This window comes from Crinia signifera, chromosome 3 (genome assembly GCF_055691185.1).
Source record: "Crinia signifera chromosome 3, ASM5569118v1, whole genome shotgun sequence".
Classification (NCBI taxonomy): domain Eukaryota; kingdom Metazoa; phylum Chordata; class Amphibia; order Anura; family Myobatrachidae; genus Crinia; species Crinia signifera.
Genome location: NC_139219.1, coordinates 320089246 through 320113397, shown reverse-complemented (window position 1 = coordinate 320113397; position 24152 = coordinate 320089246). Strand labels below are relative to the sequence as shown.

The window sequence follows — 24152 nt, the reverse complement described above, 5'->3', positions numbered from 1 at the left end:
CGATCACACAGGGAAACTGCACATTCGCATAAGGTTCTGTACACATGCACAGAACAAAAACATCGGCCCCCTTTGCAAATTTGCCGGGGACCGAATGAATGAATAAGAATTACCCCCTGAATTCAAGGAAAGGGACCGCAAATCACAAATCTAACGAACACATAATAAAGGATTTTTTAATCTTTTTTTTTTCAAAATCATCTCTTTAAACAAGTCTTTATTTGAACTACTCTTAAAAGATTTGTGAATCAATTGACTGAAAATCTAACTATTGCATGAAAATTAGGTTAATAAATTCCGGGAAGTCTGAAGCACACAAATAGTTTTATTTGCACATAGTATTGCTTTTTTTTTTTTTTGATGCTATGTAAATTTGAACGTGGTACGGTCCGCAAACATTCAGACATTGAGATATGTTTAGCTACATGGTTTATCCTTGAATCCACCCAAATGATCAAATTTCTGTTTCGCAGTTACATGTCTCTGGACACATATTCTTAATCTTGTCTTCCTCTTCATAACCTTCCTCTTCTGAGTCGCAGAATTCCTTCATTTCTGGACATTCTTCAAAATGGTCCTCATATGGACAGGGGTTGGCTAAAATCAACAAAAACAGTGGTTAGTTCAATCTGAAACACATAAAGGTGCCCATCACGGTACAATTGCTGGGTGCGATGAGATGCGCGCTTCCGTCACACATTTCATCGCACAGTAGGGATGCCAATCCCGGGGCATTTTTTCAATCCCGGATTCCAGGATTGAAAAATGCTCAATCCCGGGATTCTCGGGATCCCGGGATTGGCATCCCTAAAAGAAAAACACACCCTGTCCACCCCTATATGGGTGGGCAGGTGCGTTGCAAGCCGGGCGCGGGGCAGAGCAGTGGGGGGTGCAGATTTACTTACAGGCTGGCGGGAGCGGGGCAGACAGCAGCGCTGCGGTGATGCTTGCCTGCCTCCGGGCAGGTAGCGGCGGCACCAGAAGCAGGAGGGGAGGCTAGGTGTCGGCCGGGAGCGGTCCTCTGTAGCAGGACGCTGGCCTTCGCAGCATGACGGTCAGAGGTCATGCTGCGCAGGCCGCACGCCGGGGTCGGGAACAGCCGGGCAGCTTCTGAGCGGGTGCTCAGAAGCTGCCCGGCATTAGACTGCGCATGCGCAGTCTAATCCCAAAATCCCGGGATTGGATACTCCAATCCCGGGATTGAAATCCCGGACATTTTGGGGCCAAATCCCGGCGATCCCGATCCCGGGATTGACCACCCTATCGCACAGCTCAAAAAGTATGCGCTGCACACACTTTTTGTACTAGATCTCAACTCATTGCATTGAAAAACCTATGTGATGCAATACGATGCGATGCAATGCGATTTAGTCCAAATTGTATACAATAATTGTACCATGTATGGGCACCTTTACAGAGGAAGATATACACTTCTGGATTTTCGGGAGGGTAGGTGTAAGAAGAGGAATACGACCTTTAAAAAATATTCATTTATTGCCCTCCCTTTATATTTTGGATCTCTGAAAAGTTTGCCACTTTCTTAATCCCAAAAGTACCGTGGAGACTTCCATAATATCTCTTATGTACAATACAGTATCAATGGACTGAAAGGTATCACTGGAAAGGTGCTGCTGGTCGGCAGTTGAAGAGGACGGATCCTATTGTTTCGATTCAAAGTCTGCTGGTTCCAGTGGCGTAATATTACATATTCAGCGCCCCCCCCCCCTCCCGCCGGGAATTTGGGCCCCCCCATAACTGACCACTCCCCCCCCCCCAGAAAAAAATAACACCCTACTTACCCCATTGTCGCTGGCGCCGCTGTCTCTAACCCGGACACGCAGATCTTTCTGTCGGGTCCCCGGCTCTCCCGGCTCCGGCTGCAGTGCTAATATAATCAGTGACACTTGGAAAATGGCTGCCCCCATAATGGAGACAATTTTTGAGGATGCTAGAGGAGGCGGTGGCCTCCTCTAGCAACCTTAAAAACGGTCTGCAGTATGGGGGCAGCCGGAGCCGGGAGAGCCGGGGACCCATCATATCTGCGTGTTCGGGTTAGAGGCAGTGGCACCGGCGGCAACGGGGTAAGGAGGGCAGGAGTCAGGACCCAACAGAAGGTAACTATAGTCCTGCAGACCCACTCGGCGCCCATACCTTCTTAGCGCCTCCCCGCCACCACAGGGGCTGCGGTACTATAGTTACGCCACTGGCTGGTTCCTAACTGGGTAAATGCCTCATTCATCTTTGCGCCGAGTGATGTCACATAGGCGCCATTGTGCAGGGCTCTGCGTGGGTGCCACAGCCACATTATGACTGCTGCCGTTGACCAGGGGCATGGGGTGGACTGAGGATGGGAGGCGCCAGCACATCCTCGTAACGGCACCGGAAGTGCTGCCTGTTGCTGTATGGTGGCCGGCAGCACCTGACCTTCCTGACCATCGTGGATAGTGTATGCCTGGAGGAGCCAGAAAGTGGGTACTTTTCAGGTTGGGTACTCAGTAATGGACATGGTAGGGGCATACTTATGTTGAAGAGTAATAATGGACACAGTTGGGGGGACTTATATTAATGGACACAAAAAGGGGACATTTTAATGGACACAGACTGGGACAAAATAATGGACATACTGGGACACAGAGTAATGGACAAATGGGCATGATAAAGAACACATAGGGAGGACAACATAATAATTGACACATGGGGCATAATGGCAGGAAGGAGGACTACAGAATAATTGAATATGGGGGGATTAAGATGGAGACGGAGGGGGGACAACATAGTAATGGATGTGCGGGTGGAGCACAATGCAAAAATCAAGAACAAACAGTTATCCCTCACTAGTAACATCTATTCCTGGTGCTATAGTTTCTAGCAGCATTTTGTGTAATGGGCATTACGGTGTGTTCCATAATGTGTAATGGGCAGTGTAATGTCTCCTTTCCATGAGGCCATGCCCCTTTTCCGCCTACTGCAGGTGGGCCTGTGTGCTCAAAATGCCAGGGCCGATTTCTGGTCCCAGTCCAACCCTGGTAATGTGGGCTAGGTGACATGAAGAAGATTGCTAGACTAATGAGGGAGATTGCTGCTTTATCAGGGAGTCTCCTGTAGAATGCAGGGGGGAGGCAACTATGATGTGACAGTGTAATGAGGGAGAGAGGGAAATTGCTGCTATTTCAGGGAGTCTCCTGCAGAATGCAGGAGGGGAGGTAACTATGATGTAACAGTGTAATGTGGGCTAGGTGACATGAGGGAGATTGCTAGACTAATGAGGGAGAGAGGGAGATTGCTGCTATTTCAGGGAGTCTCCTGCAGAATGCAGGAGGGGAGATAACTATGATGTAACAGTGTAATGTGGGCTAGGTGACATGAGGGAGATTGCTAGACTAATGAGGGAGAGAGGGAGATTGCTGCTATTTCAGGGAGTCTCCTGCAGAATGCAGGAGGGGAGGTAACTATGATGTAACAGTGTAATGTGGCCTAGGTGACATGAGGGAGATTGCTAGACTAATGAGGGAGAGAGGGAGATTGCTGCTATTTCAGGGAGTCTCCTGCAGAATGCAGGAGGGGAGATAACTATGATGTAACAGTGTAATGTGGGCTAGGTGACATTCTCCTGTATAATGCAGTGTTAAGGCCAGCAGTGGCAAGACCGGACCTGCCCTCTAACTCTGTTGCCCCAGAACGGTATCAGCGATAATGTGTGGTGCTAGGCTTCACCTTTAACTGCCCCAGCTGTAAGGGCGAATTACAGTAGGTCCGCCCAGACTCCGTTGCAGTCAGGTCTTAAGATGGACAACACGTTTACTGAGGCGGAATGGGCGCAAAAGGAGGACTAACTAACCCCAGAATGGGCAGGCCGGTACCACCCTGTGGAGGCCAAGGTGGGAAATGCCTCCCTGGTTAGGACTGCGTATTAAGGTGGAAACACTCGCAGAATATTACACCAGAGTGGTGCCTTTACCCAATGTGGTATATAAGTAAATATAGATGCAACAATGCACAGCAGCAGTATACAAGTAATCACTAATGCAACAATGCACAGGTATAAGCACACAAAATAATCCCTGCACCCACAAGCAGATGTAAATAGCTGAGAATAAATGGGAGAAGGAAAGCTGCAAGGAGAACCCTTGACTTATCTGGAACACTGAAACTCAGCAACCGGACTGAAACCAAAGGAAGAACCAGCCAGAATGCAGGAAGCCGACTGGAGCCAGGAACACAACAGGGACTGAGGCAAAACAGGGTCCAAGATGCTATAACCGGCACCTGTTCCCAGCAGACGCCGGCTATTTATTCAAAATAGCCGCCCCCGGCTGATGACGTCAGCCGTCATGCAGGGAGCTGCCGGGCGGAAGTTCGGGAACGTTGCCGAGCAACGCCCCGACGCCCGTCTGTCCAGTGTCAATGACGGGACGGAAGCTTGGGGGCATTGCTTGGCAACATCCCCAAGGCTTCCATGCAGCGTGCCGCCCACCACCAGTCCCTGACCTCCCAGCAACTATGGGTAAGACTAGAAGTTGTAAATGAAAATAACACTTACTACACAGGCCATTACTGCATGCATGGGCACAGTTCGCACAAGGCTCTCCTACTGAGTATGGAGCATAAAGTGTATTTTTAACATTTCCTCTGCAATAAAACAAAAACAACATTTACAATAAGAAAACAATTTCTTAAAATATGTAATTTCATTGGCTACGCTGCAGAGAAATATTATTTTGCAGCCCTACATTATTATGTTTGAAATATTTGTGAAGTTATGGGCCTCTTGCATCTGTTTATTATACCTCTGAGCAGGTGAAGGTGGCACTATGGTAGGTTATAGGCCCACCGTCAGGGGGGTACTGTGAGGTCTGGTGTCCCTGTTCAGAACAGAGAGGGGGCCATGGTGGCAGCGGTGTTGATCAGCGCCACACCAGATGATTGCAGTTGGAGCAGTGCAGCCAGGTAGAAACAATGCAGGTGGTATTTTGAACACATATCCAGCCAATCAGAACTCGAGGACTGGCTACCTATCAAGAGGTCCCACGGTGGGGTGCCGGACGCGGTCCCTACAGTCATTTACCCAACATCGGGATCCCGACTGTCAAAACGCTGATCAGATGGTTGCCCGACGGCCACCCGCTATTTTCCCTCGTGGGGGTCCACGACCCCCATAGAGGGAGAATAGAATAGGTGGCGAGTGTAGCGAGCCACCGTGCCTGCAGCGTGGCGAGCGTAGCGAGCCCGCAAGGGGCGTTGTTGCGCTCACCATGCTGTCTGAGTCCGGGCAGTCAGGATCCCGACGTCGGGCTAATTACTGTCAGGATGCCGACTGTCGGAACCCTATACCACACCACCACGGTAGCGGATCCTGATTGGCTGTTGGTTTGCGGCCTCTGGCTCGTGGAGGGCTCCATATGTAAAATGCCGCAAACACTGCCTCTACATTGCCGCCACCTGGTGCTCCAGCTGCAGTCAGATGGCGGCGCTGATCCATCCCAAGCAGGGAGGAACCTACCTAAACCGAGTAACTATGTACAGTGGCAGGCTGAATGCTAATCATAGTAAAGCCCATTACTTTTGTATACCTCCCAACATATCAGGAGCTGAATTTGGGACCCAAAAGGGGTGTGGCATTGGCTGAATGCAGCACGTAAGATCAGAAGATTTATCAAAAGATCTGCGGGAGCGCACATCCTATCGATATCGGTAAAAATCGGCAGGGGCTGGCAGTGGATTTGCCAGCCGCCGGAAGGGATGCGTACAAGAGACGCACACGCATCCCCTTCAACAAGAGCTCCCCCCGGGTCCCCGCCGCCCCCACCTCCCCGCTACCCCCCCTTCCCAACCCTGCCCGTCTCCCTGAAGCGGAGAGGGCCAGGGTTCCCGTCCCCCACCAATGGGAAACTGTGACGAGCGTGTGTGTGGGACACTCGCGCATCCCAGTCAGATGTAGCGTCCGCTCGCCAGTGGGAGTGGTCTGGTGAGTCCTGGCGCTGGATGAGCGGCACTATATCTGTACATTAATTACATGAACACATTAAATACAGGAATTAAAAAGTATAACAGTAAACGCCCGGGCCCCCTTGCAAAATTAAGGTAAGATATTCAGTCTCTATTCTTGTTACCAACCCGTGGGGCTGGCACATACCTCCCACGCCCCCTTTTTGTGACATCATGTTTGAGCCTTTCTTTCTATAGAGTGGAGACATCCATTGTGCCAGGATCGCCTAGGTCCCCTGGCCTGACCCGGTAGTGGTTAGTGGATGCATGATACAAATGCAAGAAAGTAGACAATGGTTTACTTACGCGGGGCAGTATTGACAAACATAATAGTACGGTAATTTGCTACCCTTACAAATGAACTCTGCACAACCTATGTGAGCCGATTTGTACCAGGATAACTGAAAGAATACAGAAAAAATGAAAACTTTATTAAATTGGTGTCTATGGATGCATGTCCAGTTAATGGGCCTGATTCAGAGATGTATGCTTACAGCCGCTACGCCATTGTAGTGACTGTGCTAAAAATATGAAAAAGCCACAGAAGGTGTCTGTAGTAGAAAGATGCCCACTGCTGGCTGTGATCCGCTGCTGCATCCCAAGATGCAGCAGCAGATCATCTCCATTCACCCTGTCATCTGAGCAAAGCACAGTTTTCTTCGGGCGGGGCTGGCCAATCTTGTCCTCAAGATCTACCAACAGTTCATGTGTTACAGGCAGCCTGTAGACCTATAGTAGGAATGAATGCAGCAGGTTTGGATATGTGACAGTTAGTAATGACTACAGCTGTGCACCAGCTAGGTGATCTGGGGAATGTGAGAGTTAGTAATGATTGCACCTGTGCACCGGCTAGGTGGTGTGGGACATGTGACAGTTATTAATGACTACAACTGTGCACCAGCTAGGTGGTCTGGGGAATGTGACAGTTAGTAATGAATGACTGCACCTGTGCATCAGCTAGGTGGTGTGGGGAATGTGACAGTTATTAATGACTACAACTGTGCACCAGCTAGGTGGTCTGGGGAATGTGACAGTTAGTAATGACTGCACCTGTGCATCAGCTAGGTGGTGTGGGACATGTGACAGTTATTAATGACTACAACTGTGCACCAGCTAGGTGGTCTGGGGAATGTGACAGTTAGTAATGACTGCACCTGTGCACCAGCTAGGTGGTCTGGGACATGTGACAGTTAGTAATGACTGTACCTGTGCACCAACTAAGTGGTCTGGGGAATGTGACAGTTATTAATGACTACAACTGTGCATCAGCTAGGTGGTGTGGGACATGTGACAGTTATTAATGACTACAACTGTGCACCAGCTAGGTGGTCTGGGGATTGTGACAGTTAGTAATGACTGCACCTGTGCACCAGCTAGGTGGTCTGGACATGTGACAGTTAGTAATGACTGTACCTGTGCACCAGCTAAGTGGTCTGGGACATGTGACAGCTAGTAATGACTGTACCTGTGCACCAGCTAAGTGGACTGGGAAATGTGACAGTTAGCAATCACTACAGCTGTGCACCAGCTAGGTGATATGGGGAATATGACAGTTAGTAATGACTACAGCTGTGCACCAGCTAGGTGATCTGGGGAATATGACAGTTAGTAATGACTACAGCTGTGCACCAGCTAGGTGGTCTGGGACATGTGACAGTTAGTAATGACTACAACAGTTAGTAATGACTACAACTGTGCACCAGCTAGGTGGTCTGGGGAATGTGACAGTTAGTAATGACTGCACCTGTGCATCAGCTAGGTGGTGTGGGACATGTGACAGTTATTAATGACTACAACTGTGCACCAGCTAGGTGGTTTGGGACATGTGACAGTTAGTAATGACTACAACTGTGCACCAGCTAGGTGGTCTGGGGAATGTGACAGTTAGTAATGACTGCACCTGTGCACCAGCTAGGTGATTTGGAAAACGTGGACCATGGTAGATATTGAGGACCGGTATGGCCACCCCTGTCTTAGGATGACCCAAAATTTCTCAGCCAGTAAAACTACATACGAGGACACAGCCACTGGTCCAGCAAACAGGGCTGTGCCATCAACGCTTCATACAATGCTGATTGTCATTGGATGAATGCCGCTCCTAAATACCAACGGTAATTGGTCAATCATGCTACGACATTTGAGTACTATGAGCAACATCTGTACATGTACTGCGATCCAAATGCATCAGACATGTGTGTAAACATTGGCTTTATGTACATCTCTGAATTAGGCCCAATGTTAAGGCAAAACTGTTGCAATTGACAAGAGATGACAAGCATAAATAACTATCAATAAATGATTGAAAGACTCAGATTACACATAGTAGGGCACAGGGCCGGCGCTACCCACTCAGCAGCTCCTGCAAAGCAGGGAGGCGCCATGCTGAAAAGGCGCTGTCTCCCTCCCTGCTCTGCTAAAGCTGCCTCAGCCCTCATTTTCACTGCCTCCTGCATGCCGCCCGCAGCACCTGTCTGACAGCGGGCGGGAGGCAGTATAAAGAGCTGCTCTCTGCACCACGAGTGCACACAGCCTACACACCGCCCGCAGTGACTGCCTGACAGCGGGCCACAGTATGGAGAGACTGAGCAGCTCCCTGCACCGCGCACACTCTGTCCTCCTCCTGTGACCTGCCCCCTCTTCCTCACGGACACTAGCGCTGAGGCATGTAGCGCTGTCTGTGAATGCCTGGATGACATGTCCTGTCCGGATACGCCCCCTACCCATTGCTCCCTGCGCCTAGCCCATAATGTATGTGATTATCGCAGCATGTATGGGCACCTTTAGTGCCTGCAACATTTTGCGGACACAGCACTGAGATGGTGTATGCATACATGTACATGCACCCGAGATCCTCCATAGGATCGCATGTTGCATACGCTCCCACAATCGGGCTGCAGCTTGTTGTAATGGCAATATGAAAGGGCGCAAAATTTATGGTTTGCAGGAGGGCGCCAGACACCCTAGCACCGGCCCTGGTAGGGCAGATTCTGAGCTGGATGCCGCAATGTTCATGTCTATTGGCGGTCGTCGGTCGATGACTTTACACAAATGCAGCTACAGCGCTCTTCCCTGGTGTACATCCGTATGTCAGAATAGTCAAGGAGTGAGATGCCTACAGGTGTGGTCTTGGTCTATGGTCTCTTAAAGCAGTGGTGGAGTGTCTGCGCATGCAACCTCTAGCTCTGGGAAACATCCACGACACTCATAGGCACGGAGTGTGTGTGTGTGGGGGGGGGGACTGCCAGGTGTGCCCAGGCACCCCCTAATGCCCAACACACCCCTTCACTGCTGCCGAAACATCCACCACATTCAACCTCCTCCTAAGTGGCGGCCATTTCTGGAGATAGGAGCACGGTAGTTCACCTGAATAAATGAGGGGGGCTTCATTGTGGGGGTCCCCACTCCTCCAGGTATTCCATCCAAGGCTGATCAGCCACGGTGCTCATGTTTCGGCTGGGGGACCTTATGTAAAAAGTGTCTACCGGCTGTGGCATGACACCGCGGGCTGTTGGAGACCGGTGCTGGTTTCAAAATACGGGGGACCCCCAGATTTTTTGTCCCCAGTGTTTTTGGAACCAGGACCAATCCAAGAGTCCGGGGCGGTTTTCATAAAAACGGGGGACCCTATGCTTTCTGTACCCCATATTTTTGGAACCAGGTCTGGCTCAATGAGCCCGGGGCTGGTTATGCTCAGGATGGGGGACCCCCCGCCATTTAAAAAAAAAAAAAAAACATTTTTTAAGACATGACCATGCACAGATCTCACTGAACTGTGCAGGGTTCTGGCCAATTCGCCTGTCTGCATGTTTGGCGAATTCGTATCTCATTAAATATGTGATTTATATACTTCTCAATGGGAAAACATCTGGATGCAAGTTCCGGCGCGACTAAAAATTGCACTTTCAGAATGTGCGATTTCGCAGGCAAAAAACAAGTTTTTGTCGTTTTTGGCATATCATTAAATATGTACATTCGGGTTAAAGTGCGATTTTGGCCGTTTTTTGCCTAAAAATCGCACAGATCACATTTTTGCATCTCATTAAATGTCACCCAGTGTCTTTTGCAAGGTACAGTACATCAGGCTGTTATCCACTATCCAACAGTCTTTATTGGTAAGATATACTCTGGTTTCTCCATGGTAGAATTTTTTTGTTCCATAACATCATTGTGTTACGCTCTGCAGACTTTTTTGGTATTTTTTTGTAATCCTTGCTATTTTGTACTATGTTTTATAAATACATTCATGTTTTGCTTCATACTGTATGGTCTATGGATCATATATTGCCCATAGAGGATACCATATAAAGAAACCTTGATAGGAGGATCCACCGCTGGTGCATGTAAGCATGCATGCCAGCAAACCACGAGATGAATGCTATACCTTAAAGATACCTTTATGGGCTTAGATTTCATATAACGAATGTAAGCTTACTTTAAAAGCACAACCCATCACAATGCCACACAGATGGGGACCCCAGAAGGATCTTCACCAACACCCCATATATAGAAGAGTGTCTATACATATATGGGAATACATCTCATGATCTTCATAATTGACATACTACACTATATTGCTCCTTGTGTTTTTATTTCTTATATGGTTGACCGTGTTGGAGGATAAAGAAATTTGGGGCCAACAGATAAGGACCATCTAAACCAGGCATGTCCAAACTATGGCCCTCCAGCTGTTGAGAAACACAAGTCCCATCGGTACTTGTGTAGTTTCACGGCGCCAGCATGGCGCCGTGCTACTTCCGGGTGTACACTCGCCAGGAAATATGTCCGAAAAAGTACTTTAACTGCATGCCAACATGGAAAGTTCATACCTCCACTATCCATGTTGGCATGGAGTTGATTTGAAATAGCGTGGCGAGCGTAGCGAGCCACCGAGCCCGCAGCGTGGGCGAGCGAAGCGAGCCCCGCAAGGGGACTCAGACGCACAGCGCCATGCTGGCGCCGTGAAACTACACAAGTACCGTCCCATCATGCCTTGCCACAGTTTTGCTATTAGGGAATGCTAAAACTATGGCAAGGCATGCAGGGATGTGTAGTTTCACAGCAGCTGGAGGGCCACAGTTTGGACATGCCTGATCTAAACAGAGACTGAACGTACCCTTTATACAATACAGACTTGATTACCGATAAACGTTCATTTTATAGATTATTCCCTTGCCATTATAGCAACAGATATATTTATTTTATTCATATAGTTTATGATATATATTATATCATAAACATATATATACTGTGGCGCAACTCAAGGTCAAAAGGTTGACATGACGATGGTCAGCTATGATTGGGAATTGTAACTCCCAAAGCGTGGCACCATTAATAACCACTGGATATGACAAATGGTGCTCCAGACAATCCGTTCCCAACTGCCAGTGTTCAAACACAGAACAGGTGTTGATTGGCTGAAGCACTGTTTATCGTATTCAGGTATATCAAACGATGCTTTGCTCATTCGTTAGAAAATATGAGTTATGGCCTGATTCTGAGCTGCATGCTAGGCAGAGTAGATTCGCCCATCAAGCGCTGGGTGGGCCCTTGCGACCGCCCCCTACCTATCCATCATTTTGTGAACGCCCCGACGAGTGTTTAACTCGCCAAAGGCGTTAGCTCTGAGCGACTATGCGCAAATTGCAGACCCCAATCATCGGGGACTGCGGGCAGAATTCGTACCTGTGTGAACCGATCTGAATCAGACCCTTAGTCTGGCACGTTTGACAGCTGCAGCTATCCCTCGTGGCAAAGTTCCCTGCAGCGTAAGGAATTTTTTTGTAAGCGTGATTAATGTGGTCAGGATTCAGGAGAGATAATGGTAGGGAATGGTAGGGACTATTTTTGTTCTTTTTTGCAAATTTTGGAAACTGTCCTGTGCAGTTGAAGTCTGTCTCTCAATATTACTGGCCCAATCATCTTTGTTGCTTAAAACAGATATATTATACCTACCTGGGTGTAATGACCAATAACTCTTCCTGGCGCCTTTGGCCCAACTCCGAAATCGAAATCTTGGTTTTCATCATACCAACCTTGGATGACTTTAGTCCAAGGGTGGGGTTTGTTGGACATGTATAAGTTTTCTCCACAATGGAAGCCTGAAAACAAAGTTATAACATATAAATGACCCATTATTAGCATTAGCCAATGCATTTTGTTTTATAAAGATCTTAAAAATGTTGACCTCCATTTATTTATACTGTACGACATCAAGGGCCAAGTGTAATAGGTTATATAAACAGCCAGCAAATCAGCTTCTACGTGTCATGTTACAGACTGGGTTTGCAAAATGGCAGTTAATAGCTGATTGGCTGGTTGTTTATCACTCTTCACTTTATCAGTTTTTAAAGCTTGATACATCTGGCCCTGTACGGCACCGAGAACGAAAGCAGAAATAGACTTGGCAGGAGCAGCAACCTACTACTAGTGATGTTACTGCTGCCAGTCATAATGGTTTAAGCTGGATACACACTATAAGATTATCTATCTAATATTTCTGGTTGGAGCAAAAATCTGGTGATGTGTTGGAGAAAATGACAATTAATCGTGTTGCTCCCAAAAGCCGGAAAATGGTAAAATGTTAGCACAAATAGATTGTTTGGGTTAAATGGATTTAACCAAGGTGTCTGAATGTCCACTTTGGCCAGTTTTCCAATGTTTGAGAGCTAATGGTCAATTGTGATTTGCTCCCAAATTTTGGTTCTAACTGGACAAATTGTAGAGAACATTTTATAGTGTGTATCCAGCTTAAGAAAGGGCACTGAAATCGCAGATGTGTCTTCTTCAAAACAGACAAATCAGTGCCAATAAGTGTGAAGAAATGCGTGTTCGCAAATCGCAGAGGAGAGACTAGAGGTGTCCATGTTAGCAATGCATGAGTATGACCTTTCGGACATGGTACTAGGGATGACTCCTGCCACCATATATGCACCCTTTGCAACAGGATGATGGGTATTTTTGTGTACTATACGACGCTAAGGATGTTGATGATGTGGGTAGTGTTTTTGTCATCCTTCATTGACAGCATTTCTTGCTAATATTAAAAAGAAGGCCATTGTCATGGTAAGCTCATGCAAATTACAGTATTTTACAAAATTGTAATCATTTGTAAAATAATACCAATCATTCCAATATCAGCTACCAGCAGTTTTGACTAGCCCGTGCAATTTCCACCACCAACACCCTCATCATCAACCTCATTAATTATCTGAAGTAATCCTTCCAAAAAAAATGTTTTGGTCCAAAACGCTAAAGCTGCAAAGGGCAATTGTTTTGCACCACTTGTGGACAAAATTTAGGAGAAAAAACATACTGGGTGAAATGTAATAGGGTGAGAGAATCAGAAAGTGAGAGATTTGGTACGAAATCTCCAGGTTTTTTTTAAAGCAGCAATCATTTACACTGCAATACCAGTATGATTTTGCAGTGTAAATGATTGCTGCTTTCAAAACACTGCATATTTCTTACCAAATCTCTCACTTTCTGATTCTCTCATCCTATTGCAATTCACCCAATATCCTTGATATTTAGGGTGAGATTTAATAGGATGAGAGATTCAGAAAGAGAGAGATTTGGGAAGAAATCTCCATTTTTTTTAAGCGGCAATTATTTATACTGCAAATTCAAACTGCTTTTGCAGTGTAAATGATTGCCACTTTAAAAAACCTGGAGATTTCTTCCCAAATCTCTCACTTTCTGAATATCTCATCCTATTAAATCTCACCCTATGATTCTCTGTTACATCTCATAAATGTGCTACAGAGGTGGCTTACACAATTAGGAAGACATGGGGGGGCTGTATGGTGAGCAGCTACATCTCCTAATATTTGTTTATGTAACATAGATTGACTTAGAGTTTGAAGTTCTGTGATGCAACTATTCATTTTCTTAGTTCATTCCTTTGCTAATAACAATGTACTTTTTTTTACTTTAGGGCCTTTTGTCTTAAACCGTGTACACACGGCTGCGATAGGGGCTGACATCGCTGGGAATATGGTCGCTGGCGATCATATTGCCAGTGACAGGAGTGTGCCCCGGCGATAAATCGCCGGGTGCGCGCTCCCATTTTCAGCCCAGTTCTAATCGCTGGTCGCAGGAGCTTGCTCCTGCGACCAGCTGATTACCTCTGCGGCACCGCCGGCAGAGGTTCCCTTTCGTCAGCGACCATCTCAGGTCGCTGATGAAAAGGAGACACTGAGCAATATATCCCCCCCGTGTGTATGCACCTTTAGAGACTGTAAAACATAAAACTGTAAAACATAAAATGTAAACTTAATTTCAATTAGTTAATTAATTAAGAATCATGTCAAGAATCTGTGTCAAGAATCATGTTAATAGTGTAATCTTGTTTGGCCTTTTCTCTTAAGGTGTGTACACACGGCAGGATCTGATCTGATCAGATCGCATAGCACGGCATGCTAGAGGGGCACAATTTACACTATATAGTGCAGATCTGCACTATATAGTCTTGCCTGCCCTCTCTATCTGGCTGCCGATTTGCACTCACACGGGAGCGCGCAACGGCAGCGCATCGGGCTCGCAAGCCCTAAAAAAGCATGCGATTTGCATGCGATATGGCATCCGATGTTCACTATATCAGGAACATCGGAAGCCATATCGTACCATGTGTACACACTATTAGTGTCTGCAAAGCACATAGTTATATATTGTAATCCTAATAATAACAATAATTTTATTTCTATAGCACTGTTTTTACAATGGGCTCTTAACAGATAGAATGAACATAAGTCAGTACATAAACAACGAATACAGAAAATCTTTTTATAAAATACAGAAAGCCTGGAAACACTAAAGGGAAAATAAAGAAATGATTAAGTAAACAGAAAGTCTGGAGTCTATTTTTGAGGGATTCTAGAGTGGGAGCCTCTGGAAATGTGAATGGAAGCGAGTTCTACAGAGTTGGTGCCACATTGCTAAAGGTTTGACCCATAGAGGAATTATGGGAAATAGGGATGCCAATCCCTGGTCATTTTGTCAATCCCGGTATTGGGATTCCTGGGATTGAGTTGGTCAATGAAAGTAGGGCTGGTCTGCAGCTCACTGCTGTGCAGGGAGGGTCACTCACATGCTGGCAGCAGGGCTCCAGTCCTCCATCCAGGCTCCCCAACTCCTTCCCTTTGGCAAATTCAGGGGTGACTCCATGGTGGCACCGCTGCCCCTCAGCCTCAGCCCAATCAGCAGCCATCTCAGTCTCTAGATCCTGTCCCGTCCTCAGTGGCGGCTCAGTGGTGGCACCCTGCCCGTCAGAACTCAGCCTGTTCAGTCACCATCCATGAGGCCATGTCTGGAAGCCCTTCAGTCACTCCTTTCCTCTTTTCCCGCTCAGCCCCATACACCGTGGATGATAACACACACAGGGAACCTTAGGACTCTACAGCAGACTTAGCAGCACCCCTGGACTGATACGGAACACAGGGCAACCCTGGACTGATACAGCAAACAGGACACACCTTGACTGATACAGCAAAGAGGGCACTCCTGGACTGATAAAGCAAACAGGGCACCCCTGGACTGATCCACAGGCAGGGCACCCCTGGACTGATCCACAGACAGGGCACCCCTGGACTGATCCACAGACAGGGCACCCCTGGACCTATACAGCAGACAATGCACCCCTGGACTGATCCACAGGCAGGGCACTCCTGGACATATACAGCAGACAGGGCACCCCTGGACTAATACAGCAGATAGGGCACCCCTGGACTGATACAGCAGACAAGGCACCCCTGGACTAATACAACAGACAGGGCACCCCTGGACTGATACAGCAGAGAGGGCACCCCTGGACTGATACAGCAGAGAGGGCACCCCTGGACTGATCCACAGACAGGGCACCCCTGGGCTGATACAGCAGACAGCACACCCCTGGACTGATACAGCAGACAGGGCACCCCTGGGCTGATACTGCAGACAGCGCACCCCTGGACTGATACAGCAGACAGGGCACCCCTGGGCTGATACTGCAGGCAGCGCACCCCTGGACTGATACAGCAGACAGGGCACCCCTGGACTGATACAGCAGAGAGGGCACCCCTGGACTGATACAGCAGACAGCGCACCCCTGGACTGATACAGCAGACAGCGCACCCCTGGACTGATACAGCAGACAGGGCACCCCTGGGCTGATACTGCAGACAGCGCACCCCTGGACTGATACAGCAGAGAGGGCACCCCTGGACTGATACAGCAGACAGCGCACCCCTGGACTGATACAGCAGACAGGGCACCCCTGGGCTGATACTGCAGACAGCGCACCCCTGGACTGATACAGCAGACAGGGCACCCCTGGAATGATACAGCAGACAGGGCACCCCTGGACTGATACAGCAGAGAGGGCACCCCTGGACTGATACAGCAGACAGTGCACCCACCCCACCCTCAGAGCCACAGTACTGAAGACAGACACACGTACATCCAGTACACCCTCTTATGCAAGTTAACCAACATAGAATCTTGTACTACTTTTGTCCTGACCAGTACACCATACAGCCTACCCCATAATGTGGACATTTGAGAATATATTCATGCCCGTGAGACTATCTTAATAATTCATATTTAACTCTTCTTGACACAAAAGATCACCAATGTACCGAAAAGGAACAAGTAAACAAAAATATGCAATATAGTAAAAATACTGTATAACATTTCTAAGTATTTTTAATGAATTTTTGCCTGTTGTTCTTGTATTAACACGATCTTTGCTTGCTACATGCATTCACATGAGTCATTGAGACTTTTTTTGCAGTCCTTCTTTCAAGCCTTTGATCCTTGACAATCTGCCAGGAACCATAACATCGACCCAATCCAAACTCCTTAGGTTGGTCCTGGGATCTCTGGCGACATTTCTGGGCAAAGGTAGGAAGGTCACCATTCTCATTACCTGGTTGGTGACTCTCTTCACAGGAGCTAGACAGTGATCATGATCCTTCTTGATTGTTTCTTCTGGAAGCCACTGACTGTGACTCTGTTGACACCGGGCAAAGACCATAGATCTCCACTAAGGGATATAATTAATTACTGGTGATGAAGTTAGCTATCATAGCTGACCTGGATTTTCCCCTTTGTGAGATCCAGAACTCCAGACTTCCTGATATTTAGAGTGGATGCTAGTTGGCCATTCTTGACCTTGTGACAAGTGGCAACAAGAGCTGGCAATTTCCGTTCCTTCGGAGGATATGAGCTCCTCTGATGGTGCTATGCTTTAGCTCTTTCAGTTGCAAGTGTCAAACAATATTCTAAAAGAATATTCATATACTGGGCTTTGAAAATCTCTAGCATCCAAGCCTCTGGTGAACACATGGATAAAAAGTATTTGTACCACAGTACGTTCATTGTGGAAAATGATTACCATCCAAGGTACAGTACAGTAGGGCAAGTTTTACCCTTCATTTTGTCACAATTATTCACTTACAGTATAGCAATGTGATGGTCGGAAGTGAGAACAGAGTCCATTGGCCAAAAAGGAAGGCGGACCTATAGAGGTTTTTTAGGATCAACCCAAAATCCCGACGGTCAAAATCCGGAATGGGTCATAATACCGACAAGGACAAAATCCAGACAAGGTTAACCCCTTCCCGACATTTGACGTATATATACGTCATGGCCGGGATGTACTTCCCGACACATGACGTATATATACGTCATGACTTAAAAGTGCCACCGCGTCTACAGACGCGGTGACAGAGGGACAATGTCTGCTGTCCCTGACAGCAGACATCCTCCCTCATTGCCCAGGGGGGGCAGGGTTGCCCCCCGTCTTGGGCGATCGCTGCGATTGGCTGTCCAAAAGTGAACAGCCAAAACCAGCGTTAAACTGCGTGTAGTGTAAAATTTAGACGCTGCTGCCCCCTAGTGTCCAAAACAATTAAAGGAGGTTAAAATAATGATTTTTTAATAAAGTATAGATATGGTCTTTGTTAGTTATTAACTATTTTGAGTGCTATGATTATTTGTCTCACAAGCAGAAAATGTAACATTTTGCAAATAGCAAAATGTTCCATTTTTTTACGACATTTTGGTATTTTTCACAAAAAAAAAAAAATTGTATCGACCAAAATTTACCACTAATTTAAAGTTCAATGTGTCACGGGAAAACAATCTCAAAATCACTGGGATAAGTAAAAGCAAAAAAAGTTATCCCCACTTAAGTGATACATGTCAGATTTGAAAAAAAGGCCTCTGTCAGGAAGGCAAAAACATGCTGCGGCGGGAAGGGGTTAAAATCCCGAAATTTAAAATCCCGACACGGAGAAAATCCCGACATTTAAATCCCGACAAGGTCAAATTACAGACATATAGAATGTACAGGTGAAACAGTCAACATGACTTTGTGTCGACAGGTCGCGAGGTCAACATGGGTTTTTTCACAGTTTTTTTTACCCAAATGTTGACACGGTCGACATGGACACAGTTGGAAGTGAACCGCAGCCCCTCGCTTCGCTCGCAATTCTTCGGGCACGGTGCCTCGCTGCGCTCGGCACACTATTTTATTTCCCCACCACGCCCTAGTGCATTGCTGGGCAACACCGGGCCTCCAGATATTGATGAACTACACATCCCAGCATGCCTTGCATCAGTTTCAGCATGGCCACATAGCAAAAATAATGCAAAGCATCCTGGGATGTGTAGTTCAATAACATCTGGAGGGCCGGTGTTGCCCAGCCCTGCCCTAGTGGATGGTAGGGCATGAATTACCGCCTGTCGGCACAAAGTCAAAAAAATAGTGAAAAAAAACATGTCGACCATGCGACCTGTCGACACAAAGTCATGCTGACTGTTTCAACTGAACATTCTATATGTCGGTATTTTGACCTTGTCGGAATTTTGTCTGTGTCGGGATTGTAAATGTCGGGATTTAACCTTGTCGGTATTTTGTCCTTGTCGGTATTATGACCCATTCAGGATTTTGACCCTGTCGGGATTTTCGCCATCGGGATTTTGACTGCATCCCAATAAAATAATGGCACAATCACAATGCATGTATACATACTGTACTGAACTGTTCAAAACGGCAGTAATTCCCAAAACATATGAAGTGGTAAAGTGCCCTTTACTATCAGCAATACAAAAAAAATAATAATACAAATCTCATTTTTTAATTAATACTAAGGAGCCGTATTTCAATAAATAAATGTTATACTCTGAAAAACAGATGTGTTGGCCCCATTTTCTGGGCATGCCAAAGCTAGCAAGCAAGCATCTTCACTGGCCCCAGCAGCAGGATTTTAACAGCAAATCATAAAAGCTGGTAGTGGGTGTATTTTTTACTCAAGATGTCTCCTGCTGCTTTTGCGTAATTTCACACAGCCGCTGCATACAGACACAGTGGCTCCATGAGTAGGGTCCACATTCAACAGAGTAGAGTATGAACTAAGACTCAAGAATAGTAATGGCAAACGCACGTTTCGCTGAAGCAGGTTTTTCAAGGCTACGCGCACCTTTCCAAATTCTAGGAGTCTAAATTATTGGTACTCTTTACCTAGAAGGGCGCCCACGATTTTGATCATGGGCATCGCAAGTAAAAAAAACGCGTCGGTCGCATCGCATGCGACCAAAAAATCGCATGCGATGCGATCGACGCGATTACCGCGATTTTACATAGGGAACAATGTTAAATGGGTCAATTGACCCGATTTAACATTGGGACCAATGTTAAATGGCCCACAGACCCCAAGTAGCCCCCCTGTGCCCCCCCAATTGTTAACGCCACCCCACGATCAACGCGAACCCGAAGCGTGGCGAGCGCAGCGAGCCCGCGAGGGGCGGCGTTACGCGTCCTCCGACCTTTTCATACCCCCACTATCCACGTCGGCGTGGAGTTGAGAATAGATAGTGTGGCGATTTTTTGCCCGCATGCTATGCGACCGACGCGATTTACATTTAACATGGTTTTCTATGTAAAATCGCGGGCATCGCATCGGTCGCATCGCATGCCATTATAATGGCATGCGATGTACATGTACTCTAGGTAAAGAGTACCAAATTATTTTTATGGCCTTTACTGGCACCACACAATACTTGTTCTATTTGCCAATCATTTTCTATTAATAATATTAATTCTTCTACTCTTGATAAGCTGTCAGTTGGACGGCGAAACATGTCAGGAAGCACCTGCTGATTCTACTGGGCGAATTTGGTCTGACTCCGATCCTCCTACTTGGGAGACACATTCTACAATTGGGCTAACAGCTGCAGCTACCATTTGGGATACCACAACCTGCACATTGAGGATTACAATTCCGCATTATCGTTGAGGATTCCCCACATTCCAACAGGGTTTTACATCAGTTCTCCAGTGCGATCACAATCCGGCAAGGTTTATAGACCCACATACCCTCCAGCTTTTCATGGACTGATCCAAGGATAATAAAACACGTGTAAACGTTTCCTTATCCCGAAGACTCCAAACGGGACCTCAGACCAATTAAGTATTAGACCCATTTCTTTTCTTGCAAAATGAATACTGTATTCTTTTAAGTTATTATAGATTGTACAAGATCTTTGTAACCAACAGTTATATGCTTGTTGTTTTTAATATAAACCATACCCAGTGCCTTTGCACTCCATTTATTAAATACAAAATAAATGTTTCTGATATTATACATCAATTTTAACCAATTATTCACTTTGTAGCGCTCCACCTACCTTTTTGCTATTTGTATTCCCCTTATGGGTCTGACACCCCCTAGTAGGAGCAGCTTTACAAAACCACCCTATTAGGCGCCCGCTGTTAGCCGCAAGGCTACTAGTTAATCCCCAGAGTATGAACTAAGACTCAAGAATAATAATAGCAGACATACGTTTCGCCGAAGCAGGTTTTTCAAGACTACGCGCACCTTTCCGAATTCTAGGAGTCTAAATTATGTTTATGGCCTTTACTGGCACCACACAATAATTGTTTTATTTGCCAATCATTTTCTATTAATAATATTAATACTTCTACTCGTGCAGTCTTCCAGCTGGTCCATGTACTCTATGGAAGAAGAGAAAGAAAGGAAATACTTACCAGGCACTATCCTGGCATCTGCTTTGCTGTGAACTTGAGTACATTGTTTTGCCCACTTCAGTGCATTTGCTGCTGCTTCTTTATGCCATACCTAGAGGAAACATACTCAGTTATGGGTGGTTATTTTCTGTGAACACTAGATAAAGAGCAAGTAAAAGACGTAGCAAAAAAAGATTTACAAAGTTCCACAATAATATATATTTTTTACTGAAACACAGTAAGGTTATTGCCTTATTTTGTAGACATATGACAAGTTTGGCCAGCCCATGGGTCCCTATACACGTAAAAATGCCATTGTCCCCACCTAGCTCACCTGCCAGACAGACTCTCAGAAAACATTCAAGAGATTCCCAGATCATATTTTGGTCTACTTAGTAATTTAAGCAGTGGTGTGCAGGGTGCTTAAATGAATGGTGTCCAATTCAATGTTTAAATGGCTACATCTGTATGACCCTTTTTCCACTGCATGGGACTTGCATAACCAAACATAACCAGCTTCAGGCTCATTCAGTCGCTCATGGTTACCAAATTTGTGGGAAAAATAGTAGGGATACCTCATATTTAAGAAAATAGGGTTTGGACATTTTGATCCCAAAAATACGGGGCGCTCCATAGTGCATAAAAACTATTTTTAATCAATAAAAGCACACAGCAAAGGGATAACAAGCCAATCATGTACAGTGTTTCAGAGACACAATCAGATGCTAGACATATATATATATATATATATATATATTATGTATATATATATATATATATATATATATATATATATATAAAGATGATATATATAGGAGGTTATTCTGATCGTAGCGGCCAAACGTGCGTACGTTCGCTATTAACGTACGCTATCCGTACGCGGCCGTTGGGGTTAAGTCCACCCACAACTCAGCCGCATTCGTACGGCCAGAAACATCGGCAAAGGGGAGTGGCGTACAATTGAGCGTACGCCAACGTACACGGACGGGCCAGCCCTTACACTCCGACAACTGGCGTACAATTGAGCGTACACCACCGTTTACGGACGTCTCTCGGCCGTCTTCCCACCGACTTCTTGCGGAGATCTGAGCGTACGCCAGCTTGCACGGACGGGTCCCTATTGTTTTCAATAGAAAAATCAGCTTATGTCACCGCTCGTGAGAGTGAGCGTACGTCCGTGTACGCTGACATACCCTTCACATATATGGACCTGCAAATCGTGCCTTTCAACTATAATTATGAAAATTAATTAATTGATTGAATTAATTAATGTGCAAAATAGTGGCCATGGGCTTAAAACATTGCTGAAACATCCTTTGTAGGTGTTAGATGTGGTTTATGTTATTGTATCATAAATACAAAACCTATGTTTGTATTAGAGTGAACACGTTGACACATGTCGACTTGAGTAGATTGAGTGTGCTACTGTGTAAAGTCTATGAAAGCACGTAGTGAATGTGTATAACTGTTTAACAAATACCTACCTTAGCATATATAAGCAGGTCTTAAAAAGATCCTTACCTTAAATTAAACAAACCTTTAAATGTAGAGAAGTATAGAAAGATAAGCTTCCAATGTGTTTGAGTGCTGTGTGTGGCTTGCAGGTAGTGAAATCATGGTTTGGACTTAATAGACTGCAGCATTGGTTATTACATTCAGGTGTATGTGTTTGGTAGTAATCAGCGTAAATTAGCTAACCCAGGCGCACGCTGGCATGCGGTATCTGTAGGGGTGGTTTGAGATGGCGGTTGGCGGCCGCCTGTTTTGTGTCCGAAATGAACGGTGCTTTAGTCGATCGTGCGGTAGTAGCACCGCTCATTTTTGGTGCACACCCCCGTGTACGCTCATATTTACGCCCATTTTCCCTCATTATTTCGGCCGCTCCCCTCATCACGCCCCTATGCCGCCCCCAATGCCCGTACACTCGCGTACAGGTTTTTTCGCACGTAGAGACCCGTCCGTAAGCGTTGTGGAGTGTTCGCGCCTGCGCATTAGCGAATGTACGCATGCGCAGATCATTAAAAACCCCGGGACGTACGCGTACGGCCCGGCCGCACCAACCAGAATAAGGCCCATAGAGAGGGTGGGAACGAGAGAGAGAGTGAGAGAGAGAGAGAGAGAGAGAGAGAGAGAATACGCAGTCCAGGGTTCAGAGCAGCAACAGCAGCAGGTCTTACATATATTTTATACTATATACATACAACAATTAGCTTTGACGTATACTTTACCAGTTTCAACATGTTGCTGGGAGAAGGTTTAACTTGAGACCTTAGAAAATTGTGTCTGTCCACGATCTCTTGTTGAATTTCAGGAAATTCACAGGAATACTTTGCAAATATTTCATCCTGCAAAATAAAAAGATATTAATATTCATCGTCAAACAGTTCAGTAATACAGTTTTCCAGTTTGCTCCATAGATTGTAGACTGTCATGGGCAGGGCCTTCTGCCTTCTTGGATCTCATCCTGGACTATCCTTCAACCCTATGCCCACCCCCCTTACTCCCAGGGCCGGTGCTAGGGTGTCCGGCGCCCTCCTGCAAACCATACATTTTGCGCCCTTTCACATTGCCATTGCAACAAGCTGCAGCCCGATTGTGGGAGTGTATGCAACAAGCGATCCTACTGTATGGAGGATCTCGGGTGCATGCACAGTACATGTATACGGCAATTCGTATTCGTATTTATGTACTATCAATACGAATACGAATTGCTGTATTTTCGGGATAGTAAATGTAAAAAAATAAGTGTATTTCTGGATACAAATACTGTACACCTATTTTTTACAAATTTCCTTTAGTAAATTTCCCCCGACATGTCATCCAGGCATTCACAGACAGCGCTACATGCCTCAGCGCAAGTGTCTGTGAGGAAGAGGGGGCAGGTCGCAGGAGGAGGACAGTGTGTGCGCGGTGCAGGGAGCTGCTCAGCCTCTCCATACTGCCGCCCACTGTCAGACAGGCGTGCAGGTGGCGTGCAGGAGGCAGTGACAGTGAGGGCTGAGGCAGCTTTAGCAGAGCAGGGAGGGAGACAGCGCCTTTTCAGCATGGCGCCTCCCTGCTTTGCAGGAGCTGCTGAGTGGGTAGCGCCGTCCCTGCTTACCCCACTCACATTCAGCAGCTCTGATCCTGTTTGTCTAGCCTCTTGACTAATCTGAACCTTAAT

At 46.4% G+C, this 24152-nt stretch overlaps 1 protein-coding gene across 1 annotated transcript in view; it reads right to left on the bottom strand.

The window, feature by feature from the left end:
• Positions 1-222: 222 nt before the first annotated feature.
• LOC146063039 (cysteine-rich venom protein-like) overlaps positions 223-24152 on the bottom strand; it is a 47272-nt gene continuing 23342 nt past the window's right edge. Inside the window, exons 4-9 of the mRNA XM_083175050.1 lie at positions 23218-23334; positions 21011-21101; positions 11938-12083; positions 6292-6386; positions 4541-4629; positions 223-597 (exon numbers count right to left, since the gene is read on the bottom strand). Of these exons, the coding sequence (XP_083031176.1) occupies positions 455-597; positions 4541-4629; positions 6292-6386; positions 11938-12083; positions 21011-21101; positions 23218-23334 (681 nt within the window). The 3' untranslated portion in view covers positions 223-454. The remainder of the gene's footprint in view (positions 598-4540; positions 4630-6291; positions 6387-11937; positions 12084-21010; positions 21102-23217; positions 23335-24152) is intronic.